Here is a 25074-nt window from a genome sequence, read left to right on the forward strand (position 1 = left end):
AGTCGATGGCAGATTAGGGCGTGCCAGAGTCTGTTGTAATGGACCATCGAGCCCCTTTAAATTGAAATAAAGAGCAATATTGAAAAATACACATGATCCGAGTTTTGAATGTTATACTGGGACTGAGAGAAAGGGGAGAAAGGGAAGAAAACAATCCTTCGTCGTCTGGTTGATCTTGCGTGATATTTATTTTGATTCAGCATTCTCTATAGTTCTTTTCACTTTCGTTCTGCCCTTATCGCATACATATATAAATCTTTTATCTTTATTTAGTTTTTATTTTTTAGTTTTGTGTGATTTGCTCATTCTTTTTTGGTACAAATTGTATGCGTTAAGTTTTGCCATTTCATTCATTTCGTTTATGTCTATTTTGTAAATCTTAAAAAGTATTATTATTGCGCAGCTTTTGTCTCTATCATTGTATCATGAATTTTGTAATTTGTAGATTTGTTTGTTTTTTTTTGTTTTTTGTTTTTTTTTTTTTTTAAATAGTACGTTTATCAAAGTTGACGGCGTGGAAATACTCGGTATATAAATGCATCTGCTTTCTGCTTGTGTGGTTCAGTTTTGGTAGGCATTCATTATGTTTAGAATAGTAATCAATTAATTTATGAATTATTTGTATCTTTACACTTGGTTCTACTCTCTCGCATCGCACATCTACTCGTATCGTATCTATCCTTTTTATCTCTCGCTCGTACACCATGCACAAAAAAAATACTCTAGATTTGATTTAAAAGATTTCCTTCTTTCCCTTTTATATTTATATAATCTCTGCTTTCTTTTGTAGTGAAATTTAGGATTTATCTCATACCATACATCGGTTTAAACTTTGCGCTAATTTTTCGTTAGATTAATAGGGTTCGCGGTTCTTCATTGCTTAACATTAGTGCTAGATTATTAACTAAATATTGTTGCTGTTCTTGTTGTTGTTGTTGTTGTTGCTGCTGCTGATGCTGCTGCTGCTGCTGCTGATATTTACGTCCGAGTCCGTCGTCGTCACGTTGCGGGAGGCACGCTAAAGCATTACGAAACACAGATTACAATACGGAAAAAATACACGTGCTCGAAATGCATACATAATTAAACAAAAAAAAAATAATAAAACTAGAGGCTGCCTCCTGGTTGCACAACACTCGCATCGCACACACAATCTTTACAAATAATACAGAAGCCTAGTGTAATTACATAAATAAAACCATTTAAATCAATACAAATACAAATACAAATAAAAATACAAATTAACGTTAATGAACTCTTTCTCTCTGCATCTATCCTATCCCCCCCGCCGATATTATGCAGCCAGCATATTGCGTATGTTCTTCGGCGTGTTCTCCTCGTTCAGATGCTTCGTCGTGTAGCGCAGGGCATTGAGCAGTGGCTCCGCCTTGATGGCTGGCTGGGCCTGCAGCAGTCGCACACAGCCCTTCACATCCACGTGGGCGCCGCGCACGAATGCCCCAACTGGATGCACGTGATCGTAGAGTATGACCAGGCCAACCATCACACGCAGCACCAGCATTTTCGTATCTTCCCGCTCGATCTGTTGCAGCAGTTTCCTACATCAAATACAAATGGTATTAGTTTCGAAATTGCAGCAAGCAGCAACCAATTCGTGATGTGATGTGATACTTACGGATTCTCCAGCATTCTGAGGCACACCTTGGCCATGGTGCCCAGTGTTTCCGTTGTGTTTTGGACATCGTCGGCATTGTCGTTAACAAACTTCGATGTCGCCTCGCTCAGCACCTTGAGCATGGGCGTGGCATGGGCATAGAAGAGGGACATGCGATTGGCCAGCTCCGTGCTGACCATCATGTTCTCGGTGGAGTCCACCCGCTGGCGGCTCACGATGCGTCTGTAGTAGCTGAAATCATTCTGTATGGCGGGTGTTTTCATCTGGAAATAGGAACACGGAAAGCAAAACATTTTTTAGACTCAGTACAGATGAGACGTAATCCGATTGGGGTGGTTTTATTAAATGTGTTTACAGGAAAATGGGTAAAATGGATAAGTAAATACAAAGTTCCCCAAGAAAAAACCAGATTCTAAATTTTAAATTTAAATAGATGTGTCATAGCAGTCGGCTTTCCGTCTTCGATGGGACTGCGGCACCGAGTTTTGAAGCACTTGCCCAGTGTCTGCGTTGCGATGAAACGTTTTCCAGCACTTGTCCTTGTTTGCCTCTAATTACGGTTGAGACTTTAAAATCTAATTGCTGTACGTGACACCTCAATTTACCCGTTGTCCGGGCACTTGGCGACTCCGTAGTTTTCCCCGATTCCACAGCCAGGCCCAAAAACACTTAAGTTGTCAGGGCTGCATATTGCGAGCCGTGCGTGAGAAAATAACTTCAGAGAGCCGAGCCGCCGCCATGCCACGAATTTCTGAGTCAAGTCGCTGCCTGGGCTGGCTGTTGTGGCGTTGCTCATCCATCCAGTCACCTTGACAGAGGCGCTGCTCGAAACATGCATTAGTTTTGTATACTATATGGCGAAACTTTATATAAATACGTTATTAGCATAAATCGTTCTGAACAGTCACAAATGATGCGGCGACCAGGACAGATCCACAGCCACAGCAGCAGCAGCCCCAGCAGCAGCATCATCATCCGCTGGGTGAGTGCTTACAATATACACACATTCTTTTGTTACATTTTCCCCCGGGTTGAGAAAATAAAACAACAAATATTGTATACTAAACAGACGGAAAATTTAGGTGTTGTTTCGAACAAATCCGAACCGAGACTGAATATTTTCAATAGTATAATCGGGCATAACAAAAATAGTCAGCCTGCTAGATCTTCTTTCGCAAGATTATATATATATATAGATGATTAATCGTTTAATGATTCTCACAGCACCTATCTGCATCGCTTCTACTGATGATAAATGCAATCTGTGTAACAAGTCAATATGCATCACCTTATGGCAGCAGCAGTCAGGCTTATGGCTACAATCTGCCACCACAACAACAACCACAACAACAACAGCAGGAAAATGCTTATGCAACTCCCCAGCAGCTGAACTACGCCCAACAATATCCCTCCGTCCCAGCAGCAGCAGTGCAATCTCTGTGGTCTGGAGCTCCCATTGTAGTCAATGACAATCTATATAGCGCGAACAGCAATCTGGGACAGGAACAACTGGAGCAGCAACGTTATGTCACCATCAACGGCTATTACGGAGAGGATTACCCCGGGCGACAGTACACACAATTTCCCAATTGGCGCTACAACAATCCCGAGAGGCAGAGGAAGGAACCAGAGGTACCGCCACCGCCGACACGTGCCGTCAATCACAACTACAACAATGTGCCTGGCTATGTATACTACCAGCGACAGGAGCCTCCAGTTCAGCCAAGGATCCAGCCTACAGTTCAGCCACGGATCCAGCCTACAGTTCAGCCACGGCTTCTGCGGGAGTATAAGCCCCAGTTTAGGCCCGAGTTGGACTCCAGCGAAGCCCGCCGCGAGGAGGAGCAAGTGGTCCACATTGGCGGCAGTCGCTCTTTGGCCAGAAACAACTATAACTACAACTACAAGCACAATGACAATGACAATCAGAACTACTTTGAGCCAGCACAGCCCTGGCGTCGACGTAATTTTGAGTCGACATATGCGGAGCACTTTTCCAATTACCTCCGCAAATATCCGCAGCGCCTGCAGCCGGTCTACAGCACGGGCGAAAACTTCGATGACAAATGAGTGCTGGGACTATCTAGTTATCTAGTTTTATGGCATATAATAAATCCCATCAAATTTTGTATTCCCTTTTCTGTCAAATACTCCGGAAATTGGTAGTCCTTTGGGCAAAAGGACTTGGCTGACTAACCGGCTGCCGACCGATCGGCGATCTCTCCGACAGGCCACAGAAGTTCGCTCCGGGAAGCCCAAGGAGTGGCTTCAGTCCTGCTGTGTGCAACATTCCCTCGATGCTTCTGTCGTAGGCCAACGACTGCCCCTCTCCTGTTTGTTTGGTCGAATGACTCCAATAAAGCATGTCGTTAAAATGAAGCCAGTTACAAGTGAAGTCAATAAATATTGCAGCATACTTTGCCGCTGCACGGGAGACAATGAAAACCGGAGAACAGAGCCCCAGAGCCGCACAGTCGCCAGAGACAATGGGTTTCTATAGAGAAACGGAAGTAGCTGTTAGTTAGAAGGCACGTTTGAGCTATATACACACACTTTTGCAATCGAGTATCTGTGTTCAAGTGCATCTGACACTTTGGCCACACAATGAACGTGCAGTTTGCAGCATTTAACATCATCAACAGCATCATCATCATCATCAGCAACATCATCGCTTCCCATCAAGAGCCAGGAAAGTGGTAGACATCAGAGGGAACAAGCCGACGACTCCGACAAGGAGAATGACTTTGCGGGTCCCTCTCTCCGTCCCCCTTCCCCCTCCCCATCCACATCCAAATCGATTTGAGGAAAAGTTTTGCACAAGCGGAAACGAGCCATGGGAAATGCGGCGACTCACAGAGATTTTCCATTAAATGAATCGATTTTGTTTGGCACCACCGGACAATAAAAGCCGCACAGAAAGTGTGGCCGGTCTGCAGCTAGTACATGGCTTGGATTTAACCCAGTCTCCAGCGATTAGTTTGCATATCGACATACTTATGGCCAGCACTGTGTGGTTGCCATCCGGCCATTGGCTGTTGGCCATTTCGTTGGCGTGCGTGTCAATGTTGCTGATGTTTCACTGTAGATTTTTACTCAATGAGCGGCAGCACGCGTTGCTCGTCGCTGAGACCAGGGGGTATTGCGACTAGGAGATACCCTACAGGCAGCTTTAGTCCTTGGATTATACAGGAATATACACAGCGATTGGGTGTTTGGGTTCCCAATACGAAGGGATATGCAGATGTGGCGCATTGAAACATTGGAGTTTGTTAGGAATCCCATATACCCTATACACTCTTCGAGTACCGGGCACACATATCAGTCAGTCAGTCAGTCAATTAAAAATGCAACCACGCGCGCCATGAGCTGGCGGAGACTTGGTTTGGCTTCGTTAGTCTTTGCCTGTCGACAGACAGCCCCCACAAAAGGTGGCCAAGCAGCAGACACAGCAGATACATAGATACAGACGGCAAACAAACACACAACAAACAGACGCCAAAGAAGACAACATTCAATGCTGGCCTGACCCACGCGCCATGCCTCGAGTCCCGTGGGCGTGCTGGCTCTTCCAAATATGAACCGACATGTAAACACCCAAACCCTCGACCCACACTGCACCGGGCTGCCGTGCGGCACCTCACTCACCTTGTACTCATCGAATTTCAATACGAATTCTAAAATCTCGGCCAGCTGCTTGACCAGGGCCTGCTGTGTCTCCAAATGCTGCGTTGGATTCAACTTGCCGCCGACCAGTTGGCCCAGCAGCTTCGGCACAATCTTGTCCAGCTCCATGGAGTGCTCGTAGCAGCGTTTCAGTTTGGTGACCAGCGGCAGTACGGCGGACCAGGCTTTGCCCGTCACCTCGGGCGAGGGATCGGCTATGGCTTCGCGGATTTCCTTGCCGGCACCCTGTAAACAGAGAGAGGGAGAGGGAGAGAGAAACAGAAGAAAACTCCGTCAATAATGTGTGTATGGCATGCGAGCAATTAATAGGCATTTCTTGGTTCATTTTTCGCCAGAGCTGACCACATTTTATGCATTTATTTTATTACAAGAGAGGGGGGGGGGCCTGTGTTTTTATTTCTATGCCACATGCAACAGTAACGATGTGGCCCGACCATTGACCGACGCAGCGCAGAGCAGCGATTTTTATCGATGCTTTATGATCTACTAAAATAAAGGAAAAGCACACCACAAAAGCTAACGAACAACGGCCATTGCATGCCACTCTCGGACTCGGACTCGGACTCGGACTGGGACTCGGATGGGGATGGGGCTGGGGAGTGCAGTGGAGTGGAGTTCACTTTTCATGTGCGCCATGCAATCAGCAGAGCAGCGAAATGGCGTTGATTATTTCAATTGCTGCCTGTCTTCGCTTCGAACATATTGCACGTTTTTCAAATACATTTCAAGTGGCAATTATAACTGTAACGAATTCATCATTTGATCTGGAGATGGCTATCCCGTTTGCCGGCCGAGAGTGTCGTGCGAAAAGTAATCAACAATTAAAGGCAGCTTTAAAGTTTCCTGCAAACTAGAACAGTGTTGGCAAACGACACTAAACTAAGCGTTGATTCGCCTGGCTTTGGCCCCTGCCAACTTCCATTTAATTCCATTCCATTTTTGGTGGAACCACATGCTGCTCCCCCCCCACCCCTGGGCTGTTGTGGTTGCGTGTCTAACCGATTGATGCCTCCCCATATTGGCATATGTATATTAAAGGGGGGGGATTATATATAGAAATAACCTCAACTCTGTGATTACAAAAAAAAAGAAAACATGCGAATTACGCACAGCTCAGTGGGCTGGCAAGTTCAAGCCCCAAGCTCCAAGATCCAAGCTCCACGCTCTGCGGAAGAGATAGACGGAGCACGAGAGCCATAGAAAGAGGTGTTTCGAGTGAATGAGTGGGTTGGGCGTGCGGTTATTTTCGGTTTGCACACACCTCTACTCGTTTCCACCTTGCTTTCCCCTCCTTCTTGGCAACTTCTCCACTTCTTCACTGGTGGTGCTAATGTAATGGGGCAGCACGTGTTGTGTGTTTATAATTAAATCGCTGCGCATATCAACAAGAGCAAACACACCTCAGACATCAGATACAGGGAGGGCCACACACACACACACACTCACACGCAGACACCCGTTTCCTTTGGCAGCTATTCCTTTACATAGTAATCATAATAAAAATGCAACTGTCTGTCCATTGCAATGCATTCGCAATGCCTTCTGTGTGCTGGCATCTCTTTTCACTCTACATAATTTACACCTGTCTGTAAGTCAAGTCATGTCCTTGGTCGTCTCCTCCGGCTGCTGCTGCCTTGACTGCTGCTTGCACTTGAGGCAGTCCAGAATGTTTAACGCCCACAAACAAGTAAACAAACCGACAGAAGGCAACACAAGTCGATGGCTAGAGCTGTGCGCGGTGTGAGGTGGGGTGCTGCTGTCGTTGACTTGGCCCTCCCTCCCCACCCCCCTCGGCATTTACTGGCATTGTCTCGTTTACGCCAGCGACTCTGTAAGGACCCTTGAGAGGAGGAGGCGAGCAAGCAACGGAAACTGCGATGCTAGCTGCTCTGGAAGCTGGCATGTCCGTGTGGGCGCCCCGTTGTTTACCAGCATTCCATGCCACAGAGATTTCAGGCAGAGATTTCTCAAAGCGAGAGGGTAGGAGGCGGGAGGGCCTACATATGGCCAAGTGCTAGTCGTAGAAGGGTCCACGTTCAGAGCGAGTGCAACCCTTTAACAGACAAGTCCATCTGGAAGAGGGAACCGAAGCCTTGACGGTTCCCCCTTAAAGCTTTCGTCTTTGTTTCTCTTCGCTCATTTTGTGCTGAAGAGCTAAAAAAAAAACAAAGGGCGTAGGTGGTGCTGCGTTTTGTCACAGGAAACCCATTCTCCTGCTCCTCTTCCTCTTCCACCTCATCCTTATCCCCTTCCTCTCTCGCTCCAGCAATTGTTTGTTGATTCATCAACGCTGCGCATCCACTAACCATCCAAGCATCCGTCCCGCAAACAACTTGGCTGTGCTCCATTTGCCCGCGTACACGTGCTGTCTGCTTAAGCATTTACCGTCCAAACAAGAGCTCTGAGCAGGGGAGAAGAAACCACAACAAACTTGAACTTGCATGACTCTTTCATGGTTGCATGAGAAAGAAGAGCTGTAACTGTTTCGTTTTGTAACTGTTTCTAGTTTTGGTTTTAATTAACAGACACCCACCCCAGCTGCGGCTTGCCCCTGTTTGCGGCTCCAAAACTCCACTCCAGGTCTCCCCTCATTTCTCCACTGATTACTCATCATCATCATCATCATCATGATGATGATCAGTAGAGTAGCAACATTTCAGCATAAAAGCGCAATCAGTCAGCGTTTCATTTATTCGAGAGAAAAAAAAAACGCAGAGCAAAAAAATGGGTTTCCATCCATGGAGGAGCCACAGCAGCAGCAGCTTACGACCGCTTACATCTAGTTGAATAGTTAATTAACTTCTTGCTGTGAGTGTTGCATCTGCCGCAGAATGGAAGTGTTTTTAATTGAAAATGAAATTAGAGGCAGCAATGCGGAAGTGCGGAAATGCAGAAATGGAGACAGGGGGAAAGAGAATTGCACACAAAGCGATAGTTTGTTGGCTTTGCTCTAGATAATTATCGATGACAGCCTCTTAGGGCCTGTATGACATCATATTTTCCTCAATGATAACCATTTCAACTAATTATGCACTCACTATTCTGGGGCTACTCTGAGTAATCCATTCTTGTTCTCCACACTAACTTTTCTAAAGAAAATAACAGCTGATATTCTATCAAAAGTGGATGCAAAATGTTCAAAGCTTGTGCTCTCAACTTCTGTCTTTGTTTGGAATTCCAACCGAGTGTCATACAGACTTTAATGATTGCACTTAAATCAGGGACTACTGCAGGCGCCGAGAGAGACCGAGAGGGAGCGAGAGGTACCGAGAGGGAGCGAGAGGGAGCTGCTTATCCAAACAATCGCCTGTTGCTGTTCCGGATCGGACTTTCGCCCACAATGGAAACGCGTGACGCTATCAAATAGTTTTCTCTCATGTGTTTTGCCTCTACAGAAGGAGATAGCCAAAGAAAAGTTTGTTGGATTCTCGCTGCAATGCAACGCCCTCGAGGGGACAATTCATCAAGCAACTTTATCGAAACATTTGTGCAATTCATCAACGAACGTTTATCGATTTATTCAACTGCATCGATATCCAGAGTACATTTATCTAATTTCCCTTGGCTTGCATCATCAGCGACAGTGATTGAAATTCCCAACACGTTGAAGTGAATCAATGAATGAATGGTTGAACAAACACAACAACAAAATGACACAAAATATGCCACAGCTAACAGAGATAGAGAGAGAGAGAGAGAGAGAGAGACGGAGACGGAGAGGGACAACAAATCAATGCAAATTTATTCCAGGAAAAGAACACAAAACCAAAGAAAGAGAGAGGGATGGAGAGAGAGAGTAAAATGGATTCTTTTATGACTGTTAATTTCTCATAATTTATTTTTAATAAGAAAAAGGCTAAAGAAAACCGACACACGACAAATGGAAAATGAAAACAGAACAAAGGAGACGAGACGAGACCCCAAAAGCGACAACGCACGAGTGCCCGATCGAGTGACGGGTGACAGCTCCCACAGACACCCGGACGCCTTGGATGACAACAACAAGCGACACGACAACGACAACGATGATGATAATGATGATGGTGATGATGATGACTACAGCCGGGGTGCAGCTTACAATTTTCACATAGCGCCACCCCGGGCCCGAGTACATAATCATAAATATTTCATAATTCGCATACCCTATAGCCGTGGAGTGCGGTATGGGTTGTATGGGTTGTATATCGCTAGGCCACATGCAGTATATTTTGAAATATATATACAAATATAGCCAGATCTGTCACCTTCTTGTGTTGTTGTTGCAAGGGGTATTTCCGAGTGCGGAATACCCCAAAATTCTATTGCCCCATTACTCAATTATGTATGCATGTAAACTTGTGCTTATGTTTTGATATCTTTCGTCTCCTTCCGCTGACGGGACTGACTTCTTAATTATTCAATGGACAAGAGACTTCCACCAACCGCCCCTCCCACCGCCTGGACCCACTCAGAATGTTCTTTGTACTCCCGTTTCGTTTCAAAGTTTGCTATCAACGACAGCAACATGTGTATTGCAAAAGTCTCCACTGTGCTCTCTGTGGAAACCGCTGACTCCCAAGTCTGAAAGAGAGATATAGAGAGAGAGAGAGAGAGAGAGACTGAACAGCCATGGCTTTAGTGAGTCACAAGACAGACCCCCCCGACCACCGACCACCGACCGCCGATCGTTGACTGTCGGCAGATACAGAAATAAGCTTTATAGCGTGATAGAGAGATAGAGAGTGAGGTGATTTTATGGCTAAACTATTGATGATGCTGTGGCATCATTGTACACCAATTAGAAGATCAATTACCACTTGAGGCAATGCAATAAAAATAGACAGATGCATCCGTGCTTTCAGCTGAAAAAAAAAAACACACAATTGTTGCAACAGATTTGGTCATTCAATGAGGCCTGCCAGGGCCCAGGGCCTACGCATCAGCTCTAGATGGATGTGAATCATTACCATCCCATACCACAGCACAGTAAGTGCGAACAAAGGACTACCACAATCACTGGAGATTGTACCAACAAAAATCCACATGTACATGTATGGGGCATGTAAATCAACCGCAAATGGTGCGGTGCGTGAGTTGGAAATTCAATTAACAATTATTTCAACTCGAAAATAAGCCATAACAATGTGAGAGAATGGCTTAATTTTCTCAAGGGCCATGGCCACACGGTATGAGGCGGCTTTTCGGTGTCACGAGCGCCACAGTCCGTATGTAATTTATCAAGATAATCAGAGAACAGGAACAAAAGCAATTCGTTGACCGAAAAGCCAGATACCCTAACAAATGGATCGTTTCGAGGGCTCGTAGTCTGATATTCATTCGATTGGGATAGTATTGAAAGATAGACAGATACTGCCACTAAGGCTAATAGTTACAGTAGAACAGATTTTCAATCTCTTGTGCAATATTTATAGTATCCCCATCACTGGAAGGGTATAGAAGCCATAAAAACACCAGCGAACGTAATAAAGATTAGATAAACATGTGAAATTATCAATGTCGCCAGCAATCCTGACGGAGACCGAGAAGGGGAGAGTGATAGAAAGAGAGAGCAACGAAACATTCGATATGGCAAATGATTGCACTCCAATTATCGACAGCCGCTTATCGGAAGCGCTCACACAACACGAAGCATTGTGTGTGTGTGTGTGCCCTGGAGCCCGGGATTGACGCATTCCGCGTGGGGCCGCCGTCGCAGCCAAACAAATGTCAATGTCCCCCACTGCAGCCAAGAGAGAGAGAGAGAGAGACGGAGAGGGAGCAGAAGCAGGACAGCTGTCACATTCCCATATTACACATGTCACTCTCTCTCCTCGTGTCACTCTCCTCTTGTTTTCTCAATTAAGGCGGCACATAAATCACATTTGCCATTCCGCAGATGGCGGTGGGGGGGAGGCGGAATTGATATCGGATCTGCATATCGATTACACACTGCACCTAGGCAGTGTTGTAAAATGCAAAAACAGCTTTTGGGAATTGGGTTAACAGTGGGACATAAAACATTTGTGGACTGTTTATTTTGTGCAAATTACACACAAAAAATGTTAAACAAAAAACCAAAACCAAAACCACAGGTCCGTCCGTGCTCATAAACAGTTGGCTCGTAAAAGAATAACAAAAAAAAAAATAGTTTTCTGCACACAGACGCCTGCCTGCCGTAAAAGCAGCTGCACTTTGCTATTTGCTGTTGTTGCACTTTCCACGCAGTTCCTAAGCTGCTTAGAGACCCAGACGCCAGGCCCCAGACACCAGACAGACGACAAGAACAGACACCGGGGGCGAAGAACCAGCCCCCAGCCCCAGCCAGTGTCCCAGCCACACAGATGTCGTAAATTATACATTTGACAATTTTAAAGATGCTTTTGGGAATGGAGAAAAATTTAGAATGCTGCATTTGCTGGAGAGTCAGGTAAAAGACACTGGACAACGATGGACGATGTACTTAAACTTTTGCCGTGGCCAAGTTGTTGTTTTGCCGTTTAAATTGCTTAACCCTTGTGCATATGGCATATGAGAGTGCAACAAAGAAATGCTCAGCGATTTATTCAATTGAATTAAATTTGGTTAACAAATCAACACTCTGTTCTCAGTGTCATTTCAATAAATCACACAATCACAAAAATGTGTCACCGCCTACAGTGCGTTGCAATATTTTAAGGCTACTGAAGAACTAAGAAATAATGCACCAAAACTCCACATAGCACATTTTGGTATAAAGTTCTAGCACTCTTTTTCCCAGTTTCCCCACTTTCCAACCCCACTTTAGTTGTCACATCTGCATATGTCCCCCACCCACGTTGGGGCACACAAATGTGCGAGTACTGAAAATGAGAGCAAAAGAAACTTAAATACACATTTGTGAAAGCAATGAAATGTTTTAAACATTCCATTTATTTACTTGGAACTGTGTTTACGTTGTTTGGGTTTCTCTATTTTTGGCGTAATTAATTTCCAGTTGATGGCCTCGGAAATAGGTATGAAAATAAGTCCAAAATCCATAAACAATTAACAAATGGCCCCCCGCCCCCGCTCCCCCGTCAAAACGTACGGATAGGAAAGTGAAACCTGCAGTAAATCTACTAAATATGATATAAAATGAGGTCTCTAGGTGGAAGGGGAGTGGTTTTCCATTACAAAATGGAAGTTTTACATAACGGAAATTGATGAAGCGGTTAGATCTGTTGCACACTTTCATAGGATCGCCATATATGTATGTATGTACCTATGGATACTCGGAGGGGCATTATGTTATAATATTCAAATGCTGATCGCTGGCACGCACATTATAATAATTATATTGACTGGCCAACCGAGTGACCACCACACGCCGGAAGTTCTCCCTCTCCCTCTGCCTCTGCCTGGGTCTCCGGTTTGTGTTTTAGTATTCGCGCACATCATTTAAGTGGTTCGTGGAAAGGGAATGAAAACTGGAAGAGAGGTACGAGAATATATATGTATGTATATACATATGTATATAAGTGTCTAATGACTGCTCATTCGGTTTGTGTGATTATTGTGATTGCTGCTGCTGCAGTCTGCTGTCTGCTTCCATTGTAAAACTGACATTAAATACTTAAATGTATTTATGCATACTCGTATATGATGACGATAAATCGCTTTTTGTATGTGGAGCAGCGGAACGCAGTCTTTTAAATGGGTCGCTCGCACATCAATTTTGGGGCTAAGGGCTCCCCCTTTTTTGTGCGTGGAAGCAGGAATATAAACTGTGGGAATTTATTTAATCGGAGGCTTAAATGGGGGGATTTTACGGAGGGAATCATGGTGCTTATAACAGATTTCGCAAGTGCTTGCCAAGTTTGATCGCAAACCTTCAAAGAAAGCACTGAAAACAGTTTGCTATTTAATGACTCAATTTGTTAGTAATTCCATGACACATTACGCAAATCTACCCTTCAGATATATACTGATTACCCGAGACCACAAAAGTCTGTTCTGTGGTTCGTTCTGTTAAGCATTTCGCATATTTTTTGTGCTTTTGTTTTTCTGCTTTTCCGCTTTTCTGTGTAATGCAGTTCAAGGTTTCGTATTGGATTACTCGCATGTGTTCCACAGATATCGCCTGGGCTGTCAATGGCATGAAAAACCACAATATTTATGGGTTAATTCATATAATTAAATAATATATACATGTGCCACACACTCGTACTCGTACTCGTACTCGCGTAGCTCATCAAATTTCAATGGTGTTTGGCCCACATTTCCGATAAACTTTTATATCCATCTTTTTCTACCCACATGATGATATTACCTTTCATGTTTTTATTGTTGTTTTGTTATTGTTCAGGTGTGTGTGTGCTTTGCTTTCTGTTACTAGTATTTAGGGCCCTTTGTTGACCCTGTTGTTGTTTGTTTAGTGCACACACAAGAGGCGCCTTTTATTCGATATCTGGTATCTGGTCTGGGCCAATATTTGACAATAGAGACACTAACAAGTGTCGGTAAATCACCTAGAAAAGCCAGCAGCTATGCCTATGGCTGTCGAAAGAAAGTGGTATGGGATTCTATTCTTTATTCTCTCTCATATTTTCTCTTGCTGTCGCTTGGGAGACCATGCTTAAGCTTAGTACTCGCACTTTCCTCTAATAAAATAATCAAAATAACTCCGGAATGTGGTCAATATTTATAAAGTTATGGTACAACAGGGCCACACTGCTTTACAAAGAAATAAATGCCACTTTTGGAAAATTTTGCGATAGTTTATTTTATTTTTTGGTTGGTTTTTGGTTGCCTTTTGGTTGAGGTGCAGCAAATGCAACAAAATAAACAACAACAACAAAAAGTCGTCTGATTTTTTCTCGTCGCATTTTTCACTCTATTTATAGCAAGCAGATGGAGGCACGGAGGAAGCGGAGAGGCAGAAGCAGCAAAAAGGAGAACACCAAGTTTTTTCCATTTTTCCAGCTTTTGGCGCATTGCCAAAGTTCTGTGTTTTTTTTTTCTTCTCTTTCTGTTGTATGAGGGGGTAAGTAGGGGGTCACCTGCTCCATAACCAGTTTGTTTGCCTTGGCAACCAGTTCCACCCCATGCCAAAGCCACCCACCCACTCAGGAGGAGGATGGTTGGCGGCTAAAGAGGGGGATCAAAAAAGTTGCAATGAAACTAAAATTCAGGCCACAAATTAAGCGCATTTTAAGTAGTTGGTTTCGGTTGGGATCGACTCTGAAAAAGAGGAATAAAGGCAAAGGTGTGGTGCGATGCGATGCGGTGTGGTGCGGTGCAGCGCAAGGGTTAAATGGCCACAGAGGTCGTCTTTGTTGGTGCTTGAGTGGGTCACACAAGGGAAATGAGCTCATTGGCACACATTTTCCAGTTCATTTGCGTTGATTAAAGCTTTTTAGGCCTGACATTTGTTTGCCGTCTGTCGTCTGTCGCCCCTACCCTCTCTATCCCTGTCCCGTTCTGTCTGAAAGCCAATTAATAATTTCGCACACAAACAAGCGTCGAATTTTCGAACTCGAATCTAGGCGCTTAGGCAAAGGTCAACAGAAAAAACGCGTTGAGAGTGGAGCCGCCTTGGAGCTGTGACTAATTCTCTCCCCGAAAAATGAGTGAGAGACGAATGCAAGAGAGAAAGAGTGTGTGAAAAGCAACGGCAAAAGTTTGTCAGTGACGTCAGTGGAGCGATAATGAAAGAAGTTCTCACTGGCCGCACCACTGATCATGCGGGCACGTGTGTGAGTCAGAGCGAACTAACCAAAGAGGAGGGAAACCACAGAGAAAGACACCACGTTTACACGGAAGCATTTCGAATAGTACAAATATGTATGCATGTCAAATTATTGTACAGACCACTGCTGTACGTCCACATTGTTATCTGTTAAAGCGATAAGCATTTTAAATTTTCACTTCAATAACCAGAAATTTGTCCCGTTTGAATGCATCGTGTAACCGATCCACGATCGCAGAGGGAGAGAGGTCAAGCGAGAGAGAGCAATAGAAATATGGTAATACGGTAAAAATTAAGAGCCCATATCAAATGTTAAATACTCAGGCCAATTCCCGTTCTTCTTGTTCGTTTTCGCAAGCCGAATGCATCGTGTAAACGATAATCGTAGTACCAGCAGCCAGCAGAAGAGAAGAGAGCGTGCAAGTGAAAGATAACATACATAACTGTTGAGTGTGTCGTGTCGTGTCGTCTCGTGTCTCTCTTGCTCTACCTATCTCTCTCTTTCACCCTGACAAAGGTTAAATGCTCAATTTGTTGCTCGTTTATTGTTGATTTTGTTTTTGCTCATTTGATTGTGTGTCATTTGTTGTTATTTTTAACAAGTTGTAATTATCAGCTCAGACGGGTCTCCTTAGGCGCTTAAGCCCAATATATAATCGAAGAATTACACAGAAAATATTACTGTCACTAACCGGTTGGTGGTTTGGTCTAGAGGGGGGGGAAAACCCCTGAGCCCAACTAGATGACGCAAACAGCCAGATATCAACACTCCACTCACCCGATAGATCTGTATTTCCTCCAGCACCACCTCCGATTCCTTGAGCACACGCTCCACCTCATCGTACACCTCGCGCTCTGTCTCTGTGGGCGCGGCGTTCTCAAAGTCCAGGAAGACATCGTAGGATTTGGCGGCGCAACAATTGGAGTCATCGCGTGACAGCAGGCTCAGCAGTTTGCCCATTTTTTGTGTGGATGTGTGTGTGTGTGTTGATTAAACTTATTAAGTTATGGATCTTGTGGTATTTGTTGTATTATTTTTGGGTTATTAATTAGCACTCGAGGCAACTGCAAATGGGGAGAAGGATGGGGAGAACACATTAGCAGCTGTTGCACCTGTTGTCGCAAAGGGCTTTCATCTCTGATCCCAGCAGCTGCAAAAGGGAGAGCGGGGATCCAAGAACTTGTTTCATCTTGGTCGAGGACAAAGGAAACGGACAACAGGGGTGGGAAAGGCACGAAACACACACAAAAAAACAAATGCCTGACAACCCCCGCCCCCTTCGGAATGGGACAATCAATTCTCTTTTGACTCCAGCACAGCAGCGGAAAATGCTCCGCGGGAGGTGCAGAGAGCAGAGCGTCCAGGGTGTATTTTTTATATGGTGAGGGATATTTTTGTTTTCTCAAGATGACTATTTTCTTGCTTTCCACTCTATTTTTTGGCATTAACTGACAACAACAAAATGTTATGGAGCGCTCTCTGGCAACCTTATATAAATAATACACCTTGAGCATGGCCATGTGTTTGCCGTATCTCTCTCTCTCTCCCTCTCTCTCTCCAGCATGCTGTTTAAGTGTGTATGTGTGCGTGTGTGGGGTTCGCAGGAAACGCGTAAACAACAGCAACAAGAACAGCAACACTTTTCACACATCATGCTAAGTAGGAAAATACCATTTTCCTTCACATGCAGCTCGAGTAAACATTTTACACACACACATACGCGGACACTACCCCTCTTCACACTTTAATTGCGAAAATAAAACAACAACAAAAGAGCAAGTTTCTTGTTATTAAACTGTTCCTTTTTGTGTGTGTGTGTGTGCACTGCTTTTGTTTATCTGCAGGCCTTATCTGGCAAACGGGTGGCAGGGAAGGGGTGCGCTGGATGCCCGTCATTTCTCTTTTCATTTTCTGCTATTTTGCGCGCTTATCTGTACTCTTTTTATTATTTATATTTCCCAATGCCCAGAGGGTTTCTTCTGCATTGGAATTTTTTTAGCAGCTTATCACCTTTTTGCACCACCTTTTCGCGTAATCTGTGTTTGATAGACTTTAGCGCAGCGGCGCCAATGGCATGGTTGGATTTTCAATGTTTTCACAAAATGTATATTTAAAAAAAATATTTAAAAACACACGATACACAGCCCGGCGCCAACGACGCGACAATTTCAAAATCAATTGCTTAAATTGTTATTCTGTGCATGGACAAATTTTTTTGAGCACCCAACGTAAATTTATTGAACCTATTTTATTTATTAATTCTTGGACGAACGCGCGCAGCAAACAATGTGGATATCAACGGACTTTTCTGAATTCAGAAAAAAAAAGTTGTTGTCCCGGGCCAAAAAATTTGTGACCGTCAGTGTGCCCGCAGACCCATTGATAAAATATATCGTCTGACACTCAGAAATGTACCAAAATATACTGTATCATTTTAAATATATACCGTGAATATACTGACGAATTATCCAAGTTCCATCATACATATTCCTCGTTTTTGATATTCCGTCGAATATTATTAGCTAGATAGAACATTAAGCTATGCCCACATAATTGTATTCGATTAGTGAATCAATTTTCTACTTGACTGGCCTTATCTAAATACTTGCTTTTATTGGATTTCTATATACCGTCGAAAATGAAATTTAATAGATTGATGAATATTGACAAAATATACCATTATATACCGATATACCGTAAATATACCATCGGTTCAATATTGACTTCTGAAAATGCCGAAATGTATTAAAAATACCGTAAATATACTGACGAATTAAATTTATATTTTACATATTCCTCGATTTTGATATTCCGTCTAATATTATTCGCTAGATAGAACATAAAGCTCTGCCCACATAATTTTATCCGATTAATGAATCAATTTTTTACTTGACTGATTTGTTTTAAATACTTGTTTTTTCTTTGCGGCGATTGCTTTGGATGTTTTTGCCAAAAAAATGTAAGAGAGTAATCGTTCCTACTGCTCACTTTTTCGTCTTTTTTCGTAGAGGTCTGAAAATATACAGTCAGCACAACATTTATTCGGACACTCGTCTATGTCAACTTTCTTTATAAATAACTTGAAAAGTATTTAAGTTTGACAAAAAATTTTTATTTCATTATGAACATGGATATTATTACTACTAATTTCAAAACTAAAAACAAAAAAAAACTTCTTTGGCGTATCAAAAAAAATTAAAAGTATCAAAAAAGCCACTTTTTTACGCACAACAATTATTCGGACACTTTATATTTTGTACGAAAAAAACTTATTGTCCCCAATTTTTTCTGATTTCAATATTTGGTGGGGCCGCCCTTAGCTTCAATAACAGCTTTTAGACGTCGGGGCATACTTTTTACCAAATGATTGGTTTCATTTGGATCAATTTTCTCCAATTTCGTCATCAGACCCGTTTTAAGGATTTCCTTGGAGGAAATTTTATGTTTCCTAATTTTTTTTTCTAGCAAATCCCAAACATGCTCTATGGCGTTCAGATCTGGTGACTACGGCGGCGTTTTTAACTGCTTGCACTGATACAACAGCCATTCTTGGACCAAAAACGAGGTATTTTTGGGGTCATTGTCTTGTTGAAACAAGAAATGCATCGCTTTAAGACCCAATTTTTCGACACTCGCCATTGAATTGTCAGTCAAAATTTTCTTGTAGATGTGTTTGTCCATCTTGGTCTCAATAAACACCATTTGCCCAGGTCCAGCTGCTGCTATACACCCCCAAACCATTACATTTCCACCGCCATGCTTCACTTCATTTCCGATGTGAACAAAAAAAAAAGATTGGAGTTCGCAAAACTTCACTTAAATAAGACAGATTCTTTTTTGGAGAGTGTTATATTTAATGAGGAGTCTAAATATAATATATTCGGACATGATGGACCATCCAAAGTATGGAGAAAGGATAATCAAGCCATGAAAGAGAAAGACCTCATCCCAACAGTGAAGCATGGCGGTGGAAATGTAATGGTTTGGGGGTGTATAGCAGCAGCTGGACCTGGGCAAATGGTGTTTATTGAGACCAAGATGGACAAACACATCTACAAGAAAATTTTGACTGACAATTCAATGGCGAGTGTCGAAAAATTGGGTCTTAAAGCGATGCATTTCTTGTTTCAACAAGACAATGACCCCAAAAATACCTCGTTTTTGGTCCAAGAATGGCTGTTGTATCAGTGCAAGCAGTTAAAAACGCCGCCGTAGTCACCAGATCTGAACGCCATAGAGCATGTTTGGGATTTGCTAGAAAAAAAAATTAGGAAACATAAAATTTCCTCCAAGGAAATCCTTAAAACGGGTCTGATGACGAAATTGGAGAAAATTGATCCAAATGAAACCAATCATTTGGTAAAAAGTATGCCCCGACGTCTAAAAGCTGTTATTGAAGCTAAGGGCGGCCCCACCAAATATTGAAATCAGAAAAAATTGGGGACAATAAGTTTTTTTCGTACAAAATATAGAGTGTCCGAATAATTGTTGTGCGTAAAAAAGTGGCTTTTTTGATACTTTTAATTTTTTTTGATACGCCAAAGAAGTTTTTTTTTGTTTTTAGTTTTGAAATTAGTAGTAATAATATCCATGTTCATAATGAAATAAAAATTTTTTGTCAAACTTAAATACTTTTCAAGTTATTTATAAAGAAAGTTGACATAGACGAGTGTCCGAATAAATGTTGTGCTGACTGTATGCATTAGATAGGCATGTTTCGACATGAGCATACAATCTTGTAACTATAAAATCTGTTCCATTGGTTTTTTTTTTAATGACTCTTTCTCCTGCTTTTTACCTATTTAGAATAAATGTAATATACAATATATTACAAACATCTCATCAATTCCCACCATTCGAAATATTTTATTCTTCATAAAATTATATTTTCAGAAATGAGAGTCTTAGCTAGCTAATAATACTAAACCAAATATAAAAATCAATTACGGTGAACATATTATTTCGTTTACTACCGTGAAAAATATTTAGTTTTTGAATGTTCGCGGTAGTTTTAGGTGTTGAATGTATCTATCACATATATCAATACTTTTAAATAGAAACAGTGCTGTAAGGCTCTGCACTATCGCACTTCTTACATCCCATCGCTATTTCTACTGCACGCTGGAAACCGTGAATTTTCCTTCAATTTTGTTCATTTTTCTGACTAAAATCCTTGCAAATAGGAAATAAACCCCACTCGATATGGCCGCGGACAGCAAAAGCTCCCAACTGGACGATATACAGAAACTGCTGCTGGAGCGCATAGCCAAGAATGACACGAGTGGGTTCACGCAGCTGCTCACCCAGCTGAAGGACGTTAACTTTGTGGACGACACGGGCATGTCGCTTCTGGCGCATGCGAGCTTCAAAGGCAACAAAGAGGCTGTGCAAATACTGCTAGACATGGTGAGTTTGTCCACATCGCAGTAGCGGAATGATCTCCCAAACACCATCGTTTTCCCCCAACAGGGCGCCGATGTCCACTTGAATCAGCATGGGGCCGACTATACACCTTTGCACTTTGCGGCCCTGTCCGGCAGCACTGACGTGTGCCGCCAGCTGCTGGATGCCGGCATCAATCCGAGCAGCATCAACAGCGTCTCCCGCACCGCCTCACAGATGGCCGCCTTCGTGGGAAACCATGCCTGCGTGGAGACAATTAACAACTATATTACCCGATCTGGACTGGAGTACTACACACAGGCGCACGGCCAGCAAACGGAGCCGTTAATTCCGCCTGCGCTGCTATCAGCCTTTCACACCTTTGTCATCGAAATCAATCTGCATCCCGTGAGAATCGCACTGAACGCCCAGTCCCTAGGACTTCTCAGGATACTGAGCAACCTGCGCAAAACCCTGGCACTAATGTGCGAGAAGGAGATGCAGAAGACACACGACATGAACGAGCTTCTGGCTTTCAAGTTCCACTACCAGGGCTGGATCGTGGCAGAGCTGATCCGCTGTGAGGAGCAGTTCAAGGCGCAGCACAAGGAGAAGACTGCCGGAGGAGAGCCGGAGGTTAACAAGAACGACTTTATCGAGCTGTTCGTGAAGAGGGTGCTCAAGGAAAACAAACAGGGCCAGCTGGACTACGTGGAGTACACGTTAAGGGAGTGTGCGCGGGAGTTTCCCGTGCGGGAGTGCACCATCTTCAGGCAGATAGCCACCCAATTTGGAGGCAAGGATGCCCCGCCGGCACTGGTTATCCTCCGCAATGCCATCAACGGAATGCGCGGCTTTGTGGTGGGTTTTATCTGTTGTTCTCATTGAAAAGCATTCCAATCGCTCAACATTTTGGCATTTTGCAGGACGAAACCAGCTACTGCAGCACCTGTGGACAAGAGAAGCCTGACAAGAAGTGCTCCAAGTGTAAAGCGGTGCAGTATTGCGATCGGGAGTGCCAGCGTCTGCACTGGTTCATGCACAAGAAGAGCTGTGCCCGACTCTTGGCCGCCTCGCTGGCTGGAGCCACGACCCAGGTCCAGTCGAAGGGGCCCATTGATACCTCAGAGCTGCAGGAGCAGCTATCCAAGCTGTCTGCGTAATCGCTATGTCAAGTGTTTCTTTTTTAATGGAAATATATTTACTATAAAAACATGAAGCTCTTACAGATCTGTTATTCATTCAAATTTACAGACCATGTTACTCCTAACAGACCTGCTACCACGCAGAGTTTTACAGCACTGACGGATTTCTCTGCTTTAGAGCACTGCTCATGTTAAGAGGAGAATCGTGAAATAAATATTTATTATTAAAAAATGGTGAAAGTATGGTTTATGGACGACGAGCAGGAGACCGATCAGCGACTGGAGCATCATCGCAGTCCGCCGGACTATCTGGAGCTTCCTGAACTGTACCAGAAGACGGGCGTGGAATATTTCAAGGCATGTGTGATTCCATTTACTTTGGACTGACCTTGAAGTAAGCTTATCTTAAACGATCGTTTCTTTCCGGCAGATCAACGCTGACGATTACCAAAACGACGCGATTCTAGGGGAGCTGCGGGCCAAACGTGGCTATACCTACGATGATGAGGCAAGATCTGAGTCCGTTTTAGAGAGCACCTGTTAATCTCCTCTTCGTTGCAGATCACCTGCTCGGAGAAGTGCCTTCCGGACTACGCCAATAAGCTGAAGAACTTTTTTACGGAACATCTGCATACGGACGAGGAGATACGTTTGGTATTGGATGGATCGGGATACTTTGATGTCCGCGAGTAGGTTATCTAGCGACTGTTTATTCGGGATTTGCTCAAAATGGTAATTTTTCGTCGTTTCAGCAACGAGGAGCAGTGGCTGAGAATACAAGTGGTTAAAGGAGATTTGATTATTATTCCGGCGGGTATCTATCATCGTTTCACGTTGGACTCTAATGTAAATTGCATTCCTTATGGCAAAATTGTTGTTTTCTAATCGTTACTCTCGTATCCCCATAGAACTTTATCAAAGCCCGTCGCTATTTTGTTGGAGAACCCGTCTGGACCCCGCATAATCGTCCTGCAGATGATTTGGATTGCCGCAAGTCCTACCTGAAGCATCAAGCTGAGAGTTTTGTGCAATTAAACCAGGTCTAATGTGCATTTTATACATATATACCAACTTATGTGTATTTTTAAATTTGTATAAATATTAAACCGTCAACTAAAATTCTAATGGCTTTAAGAAATTGTAATTGGCACAAGCGAGAATATATGTGAGTACTTCCCGAAATGAATCTCGGAGCCGATGACTGCCGCATACTCTCCATCCCTCTGTTTCGCTGTTTGCAAACGGGACGAATTGATTTGATGGATACTCTTGTGAGGGGGATCTCTTTCACATAAAACACATAGAGAGAAGGAGAGAAACCCCGACTAAACACCGTTAACTATTCCGCTACGTCTGTCTCTCTCTTTTTCACTTCTCACACCAACACCTGCTTTGCTGTTATTTCGCTTCCCTCCGCCAGGGGCGCAACATGCTCTACGAAGAGACAGAGAGAGTGAAAGAATGGGTAGGCGTGTTTAAGGGGTAATTTATGTGCAATTTCATATGTTCGTTCTGGCTATATTAATGATCTGATAGATATGGGCTTTCTCAATTTGTTCCACTGGATTTCAATTCATGTCATAGCGATTATCTAGTCGATAGTATTGATAGCAGCAGTGTTCCGGAACATAACAACGGAATGAGCTACATTCCGCTTGCCCTAGGGAAAGATATTACAGAGTTAAGGAAACGTTTTTCATCACAGGGTTCAATGAATGCAGACACAAGTGAAAGCTATTTCAACGCAATTTTTGCAGCTTATGGTAAATAAGCATACTTCGTAAATATTTTGTTGATATGTGGCAAGTGTGTAGTTACCGTGTAGTTGCCATGTAAAAAAATGATGTTTTTGTTGAAACCTAATATTCTGAGCTATTTAATAAAGTGGATCGTTCAAATTAGCCAGTATTGTATAGAAATTGATTTATTACTCGGATAAAACTTTGTGTTCCGGGCTGAAGGGCCTAGATATCTAGTTACATTGGACAGAATCTCCAAATCGAGAAAAATGATTTCCGATCATGGATTGTAATATTCGACGCTTGTCGTGCCGTTTATTTGAATTATGAACGGCTAACTCCCAAAATTACAGCCTAAAACTAGGCAGAAAAAAAAAAAAAATTCGAGTTGCAGAGCTTGTGAGCTTTAACCATACATAGAGTATCAGCTGTTTTGCGACCAAGTGGCAACACTAAGATATGCAATTTTTCTGCTTTGCACTATATTTCATTAAATATTGCTGTGGCTGGATTCTGTATAACAGAAAAAGACCATAGAAGGTGTGGAAAAAACGTGGGTTGCTGTACCTAGTAGTCCCAGCCTCTGTCTTTTTTACCTCGTGGCCGTCAGAGTGACCGGCAGGGAAAAACGAAGTCTGCTTGAGCGGACCCAGTTCTCTAAACAAGGTCAAGCCCAAAGTCAAAGCCTAGTGCAAGTGCCAAGTGCGGCTCAAAGTGATCATTGAATTTGAGTGGACGCGCCCATTTATATATCGCCAATACTGGGGCAGCCGTTCGACCATTTGGAAACGAGCGCCCCCAGTGTATCAACATTTTTCGAAACAGTGGTGCAATTCTGTTGAGGTAATTATCCACCCAGCTGCAGCGACCCGTTGAAAAATGTTCTGTTCTTTCCGTGTAGGATTAGCACCACTAGTATCTACGTATTGAAACGCTGGTCTAGACGATACGGATTGGTTATTCCCGGAGACCTCTTGGCCACGTGCCCGTACCACCGTTCGGTAGCCGAGGGCATGGACTTGCTCCTCAAGTAAACCCGATCGGTGTGCTCTGCAATCTTCGCCTGGACACGTTCGACCCATGGGGATGAGCTGAGTGACTCTTCAAATGAACCAGTCCCCCCCCACGAGCAATCCAGTGGGCGAGGGTACCTAACCTCACGCCGCAGATGGACCGCGGTCATTGACCCCTGGCATCGGAAGCAGCTGATGTTACCTGCGCCCGGTACAATCGTGTGCCACCTTCAGACCTCGAGTAGGAACTCGGTCTCCAGCCGGGAAGCATCGAACCCGCATCGGATTTAGTTATATTCTCTATCTTTCTTTCGAAATTAGACCCGATATGCGAAACCCTGTTTTTTTTATCCGCTTTCTGTCTAACAATGTTCTTTTGATACGGCAAAAATGTGCAAAAGCCAAGTAAATACGGTATAAACCAAAAGGGAATTCCTGTCCATGGGCTAAGTCGAACTTGAACAAATGAGTAGTGTATTAATACCAATTATTTTTACAGTTTTTGATTTTGGTTGCCACGCATTCATCTCATCATCTATGCAGATACTCATCACAATCACACACATCATCATACTCATCCACCCATCAAATCACCTCATCCAACACACAACGAAAGATCTTTCTGCGTGGGAGTCAAAGTTATTAATCGTTTCGTAAGTGATTATAAAAAAAAAAAAAAACAAGTAAGCCATCTGAAAAGAATGAATGTGCGGTAACTATTCGTTGGTCTTCAACCATGATCACGGTTTTACACACGTAGTACTCATGCCTTTAAACGACTTTCCATAT

The 25074-nt window shown here is 43.4% G+C and overlaps 4 protein-coding genes and 2 long non-coding RNA genes across 6 annotated transcripts; 4 read left to right on the forward strand and 2 right to left on the reverse strand.

Moving 5' to 3' along the window:
- Window positions 1-247: 247 nt before the first annotated feature.
- Window positions 248-17387, reverse strand: LOC4813151 (protein FAM49B). The gene is made up of 5 exons (XM_001353745.4): window positions 17017-17387; window positions 15784-16070; window positions 5282-5545; window positions 1637-1899; window positions 248-1559 (listed from the first exon to the last, which is right to left on the reverse strand). Exons 2-5 carry the CDS (start codon window positions 15964-15966, stop codon window positions 1295-1297), a joined length of 975 nt encoding a protein of 324 aa, XP_001353781.2. The 5' UTR covers window positions 15967-16070; window positions 17017-17387; the 3' UTR covers window positions 248-1294.
- Window positions 1982-2658, reverse strand: LOC26532003 (uncharacterized). Its single transcript, XR_001453193.2, has 3 exons — window positions 2514-2658; window positions 2242-2457; window positions 1982-2186 (listed from the first exon to the last, which is right to left on the reverse strand). It is a non-coding gene; the product is annotated as an uncharacterized lncRNA (long non-coding RNA).
- LOC4813152 (uncharacterized) lies at window positions 2519-4015 on the forward strand. The gene is made up of 2 exons (XM_001353746.4): window positions 2519-2618; window positions 2861-4015. Exons 1-2 carry the CDS (start codon window positions 2547-2549, stop codon window positions 3704-3706), a joined length of 918 nt encoding a protein of 305 aa, XP_001353782.3. The 5' UTR covers window positions 2519-2546; the 3' UTR covers window positions 3707-4015.
- A 2694-nt stretch (window positions 17388-20081) lies between the features above and the next one.
- LOC4813447 (ankyrin repeat and MYND domain-containing protein 2) lies at window positions 20082-21607 on the forward strand. The gene is made up of 3 exons (XM_001353747.4): window positions 20082-20412; window positions 20476-21249; window positions 21315-21607. Exons 1-3 carry the CDS (start codon window positions 20209-20211, stop codon window positions 21549-21551), a joined length of 1215 nt encoding a protein of 404 aa, XP_001353783.3. The 5' UTR covers window positions 20082-20208; the 3' UTR covers window positions 21552-21607.
- Window positions 21608-21690: 83 nt separating this feature from the next.
- Window positions 21691-22658, forward strand: Adi1 (acireductone dioxygenase 1). The gene is made up of 5 exons (XM_001353748.4): window positions 21691-21890; window positions 21964-22041; window positions 22095-22222; window positions 22286-22379; window positions 22442-22658. Exons 1-5 carry the CDS (start codon window positions 21765-21767, stop codon window positions 22577-22579), a joined length of 564 nt encoding a protein of 187 aa, XP_001353784.2. The 5' UTR covers window positions 21691-21764; the 3' UTR covers window positions 22580-22658.
- A 1024-nt stretch (window positions 22659-23682) lies between these two features.
- LOC117184850 (uncharacterized) lies at window positions 23683-24775 on the forward strand. Its single transcript, XR_004470315.1, has 2 exons — window positions 23683-24115; window positions 24174-24775. It is a non-coding gene; the product is annotated as an uncharacterized lncRNA (long non-coding RNA).
- Window positions 24776-25074: the final 299 nt, after the last annotated feature.

Source organism: Drosophila pseudoobscura, chromosome X (assembly GCF_009870125.1).
Source record: "Drosophila pseudoobscura strain MV-25-SWS-2005 chromosome X, UCI_Dpse_MV25, whole genome shotgun sequence".
NCBI lineage: Eukaryota > Metazoa > Arthropoda > Insecta > Diptera > Drosophilidae > Drosophila > Drosophila pseudoobscura.

What these genes read in the sequence shown, in the direction of transcription:
- LOC4813151 (XM_001353745.4), bottom strand. Translation starts at nt 15,966, where the DNA reads ATGGGCAAACTGCTGAGCCTGCTGTCACGCGATGACTCCAATTGTTGC. An exon ending in AGGAAATACAGATCTATCGG is followed by an intron (nt 5,546 to 15,783) that starts GTGAGTGGAGTG and finishes CTCTGTTTACAG; the next exon opens with GGTGCCGGCAAGGAAATCCG. An exon ending in TGAAATTCGATGAGTACAAG is followed by an intron (nt 1,900 to 5,281) that starts GTGAGTGAGGTG and finishes TCCTATTTCCAG; the next exon opens with ATGAAAACACCCGCCATACA.
- LOC4813447 (XM_001353747.4), top strand. Translation starts at nt 20,209, where the DNA reads ATGGCCGCGGACAGCAAAAGCTCCCAACTGGACGATATACAGAAACTG. An exon ending in TGCAAATACTGCTAGACATG is followed by an intron (nt 20,413 to 20,475) that starts GTGAGTTTGTCC and finishes TTCCCCCAACAG; the next exon opens with GGCGCCGATGTCCACTTGAA. An exon ending in ACGGAATGCGCGGCTTTGTG is followed by an intron (nt 21,250 to 21,314) that starts GTGGGTTTTATC and finishes GGCATTTTGCAG; the next exon opens with GACGAAACCAGCTACTGCAG.
- Adi1 (XM_001353748.4), top strand. Translation starts at nt 21,765, where the DNA reads ATGGTGAAAGTATGGTTTATGGACGACGAGCAGGAGACCGATCAGCGA. An exon ending in GCTATACCTACGATGATGAG is followed by an intron (nt 22,042 to 22,094) that starts GCAAGATCTGAG and finishes TCTTCGTTGCAG; the next exon opens with ATCACCTGCTCGGAGAAGTG. An exon ending in GTTTCACGTTGGACTCTAAT is followed by an intron (nt 22,380 to 22,441) that starts GTAAATTGCATT and finishes GTATCCCCATAG; the next exon opens with AACTTTATCAAAGCCCGTCG.
- LOC4813152 (XM_001353746.4), top strand. Translation starts at nt 2,547, where the DNA reads ATGATGCGGCGACCAGGACAGATCCACAGCCACAGCAGCAGCAGCCCC. An exon ending in GCAGCATCATCATCCGCTGG is followed by an intron (nt 2,619 to 2,860) that starts GTGAGTGCTTAC and finishes TGATTCTCACAG; the next exon opens with CACCTATCTGCATCGCTTCT.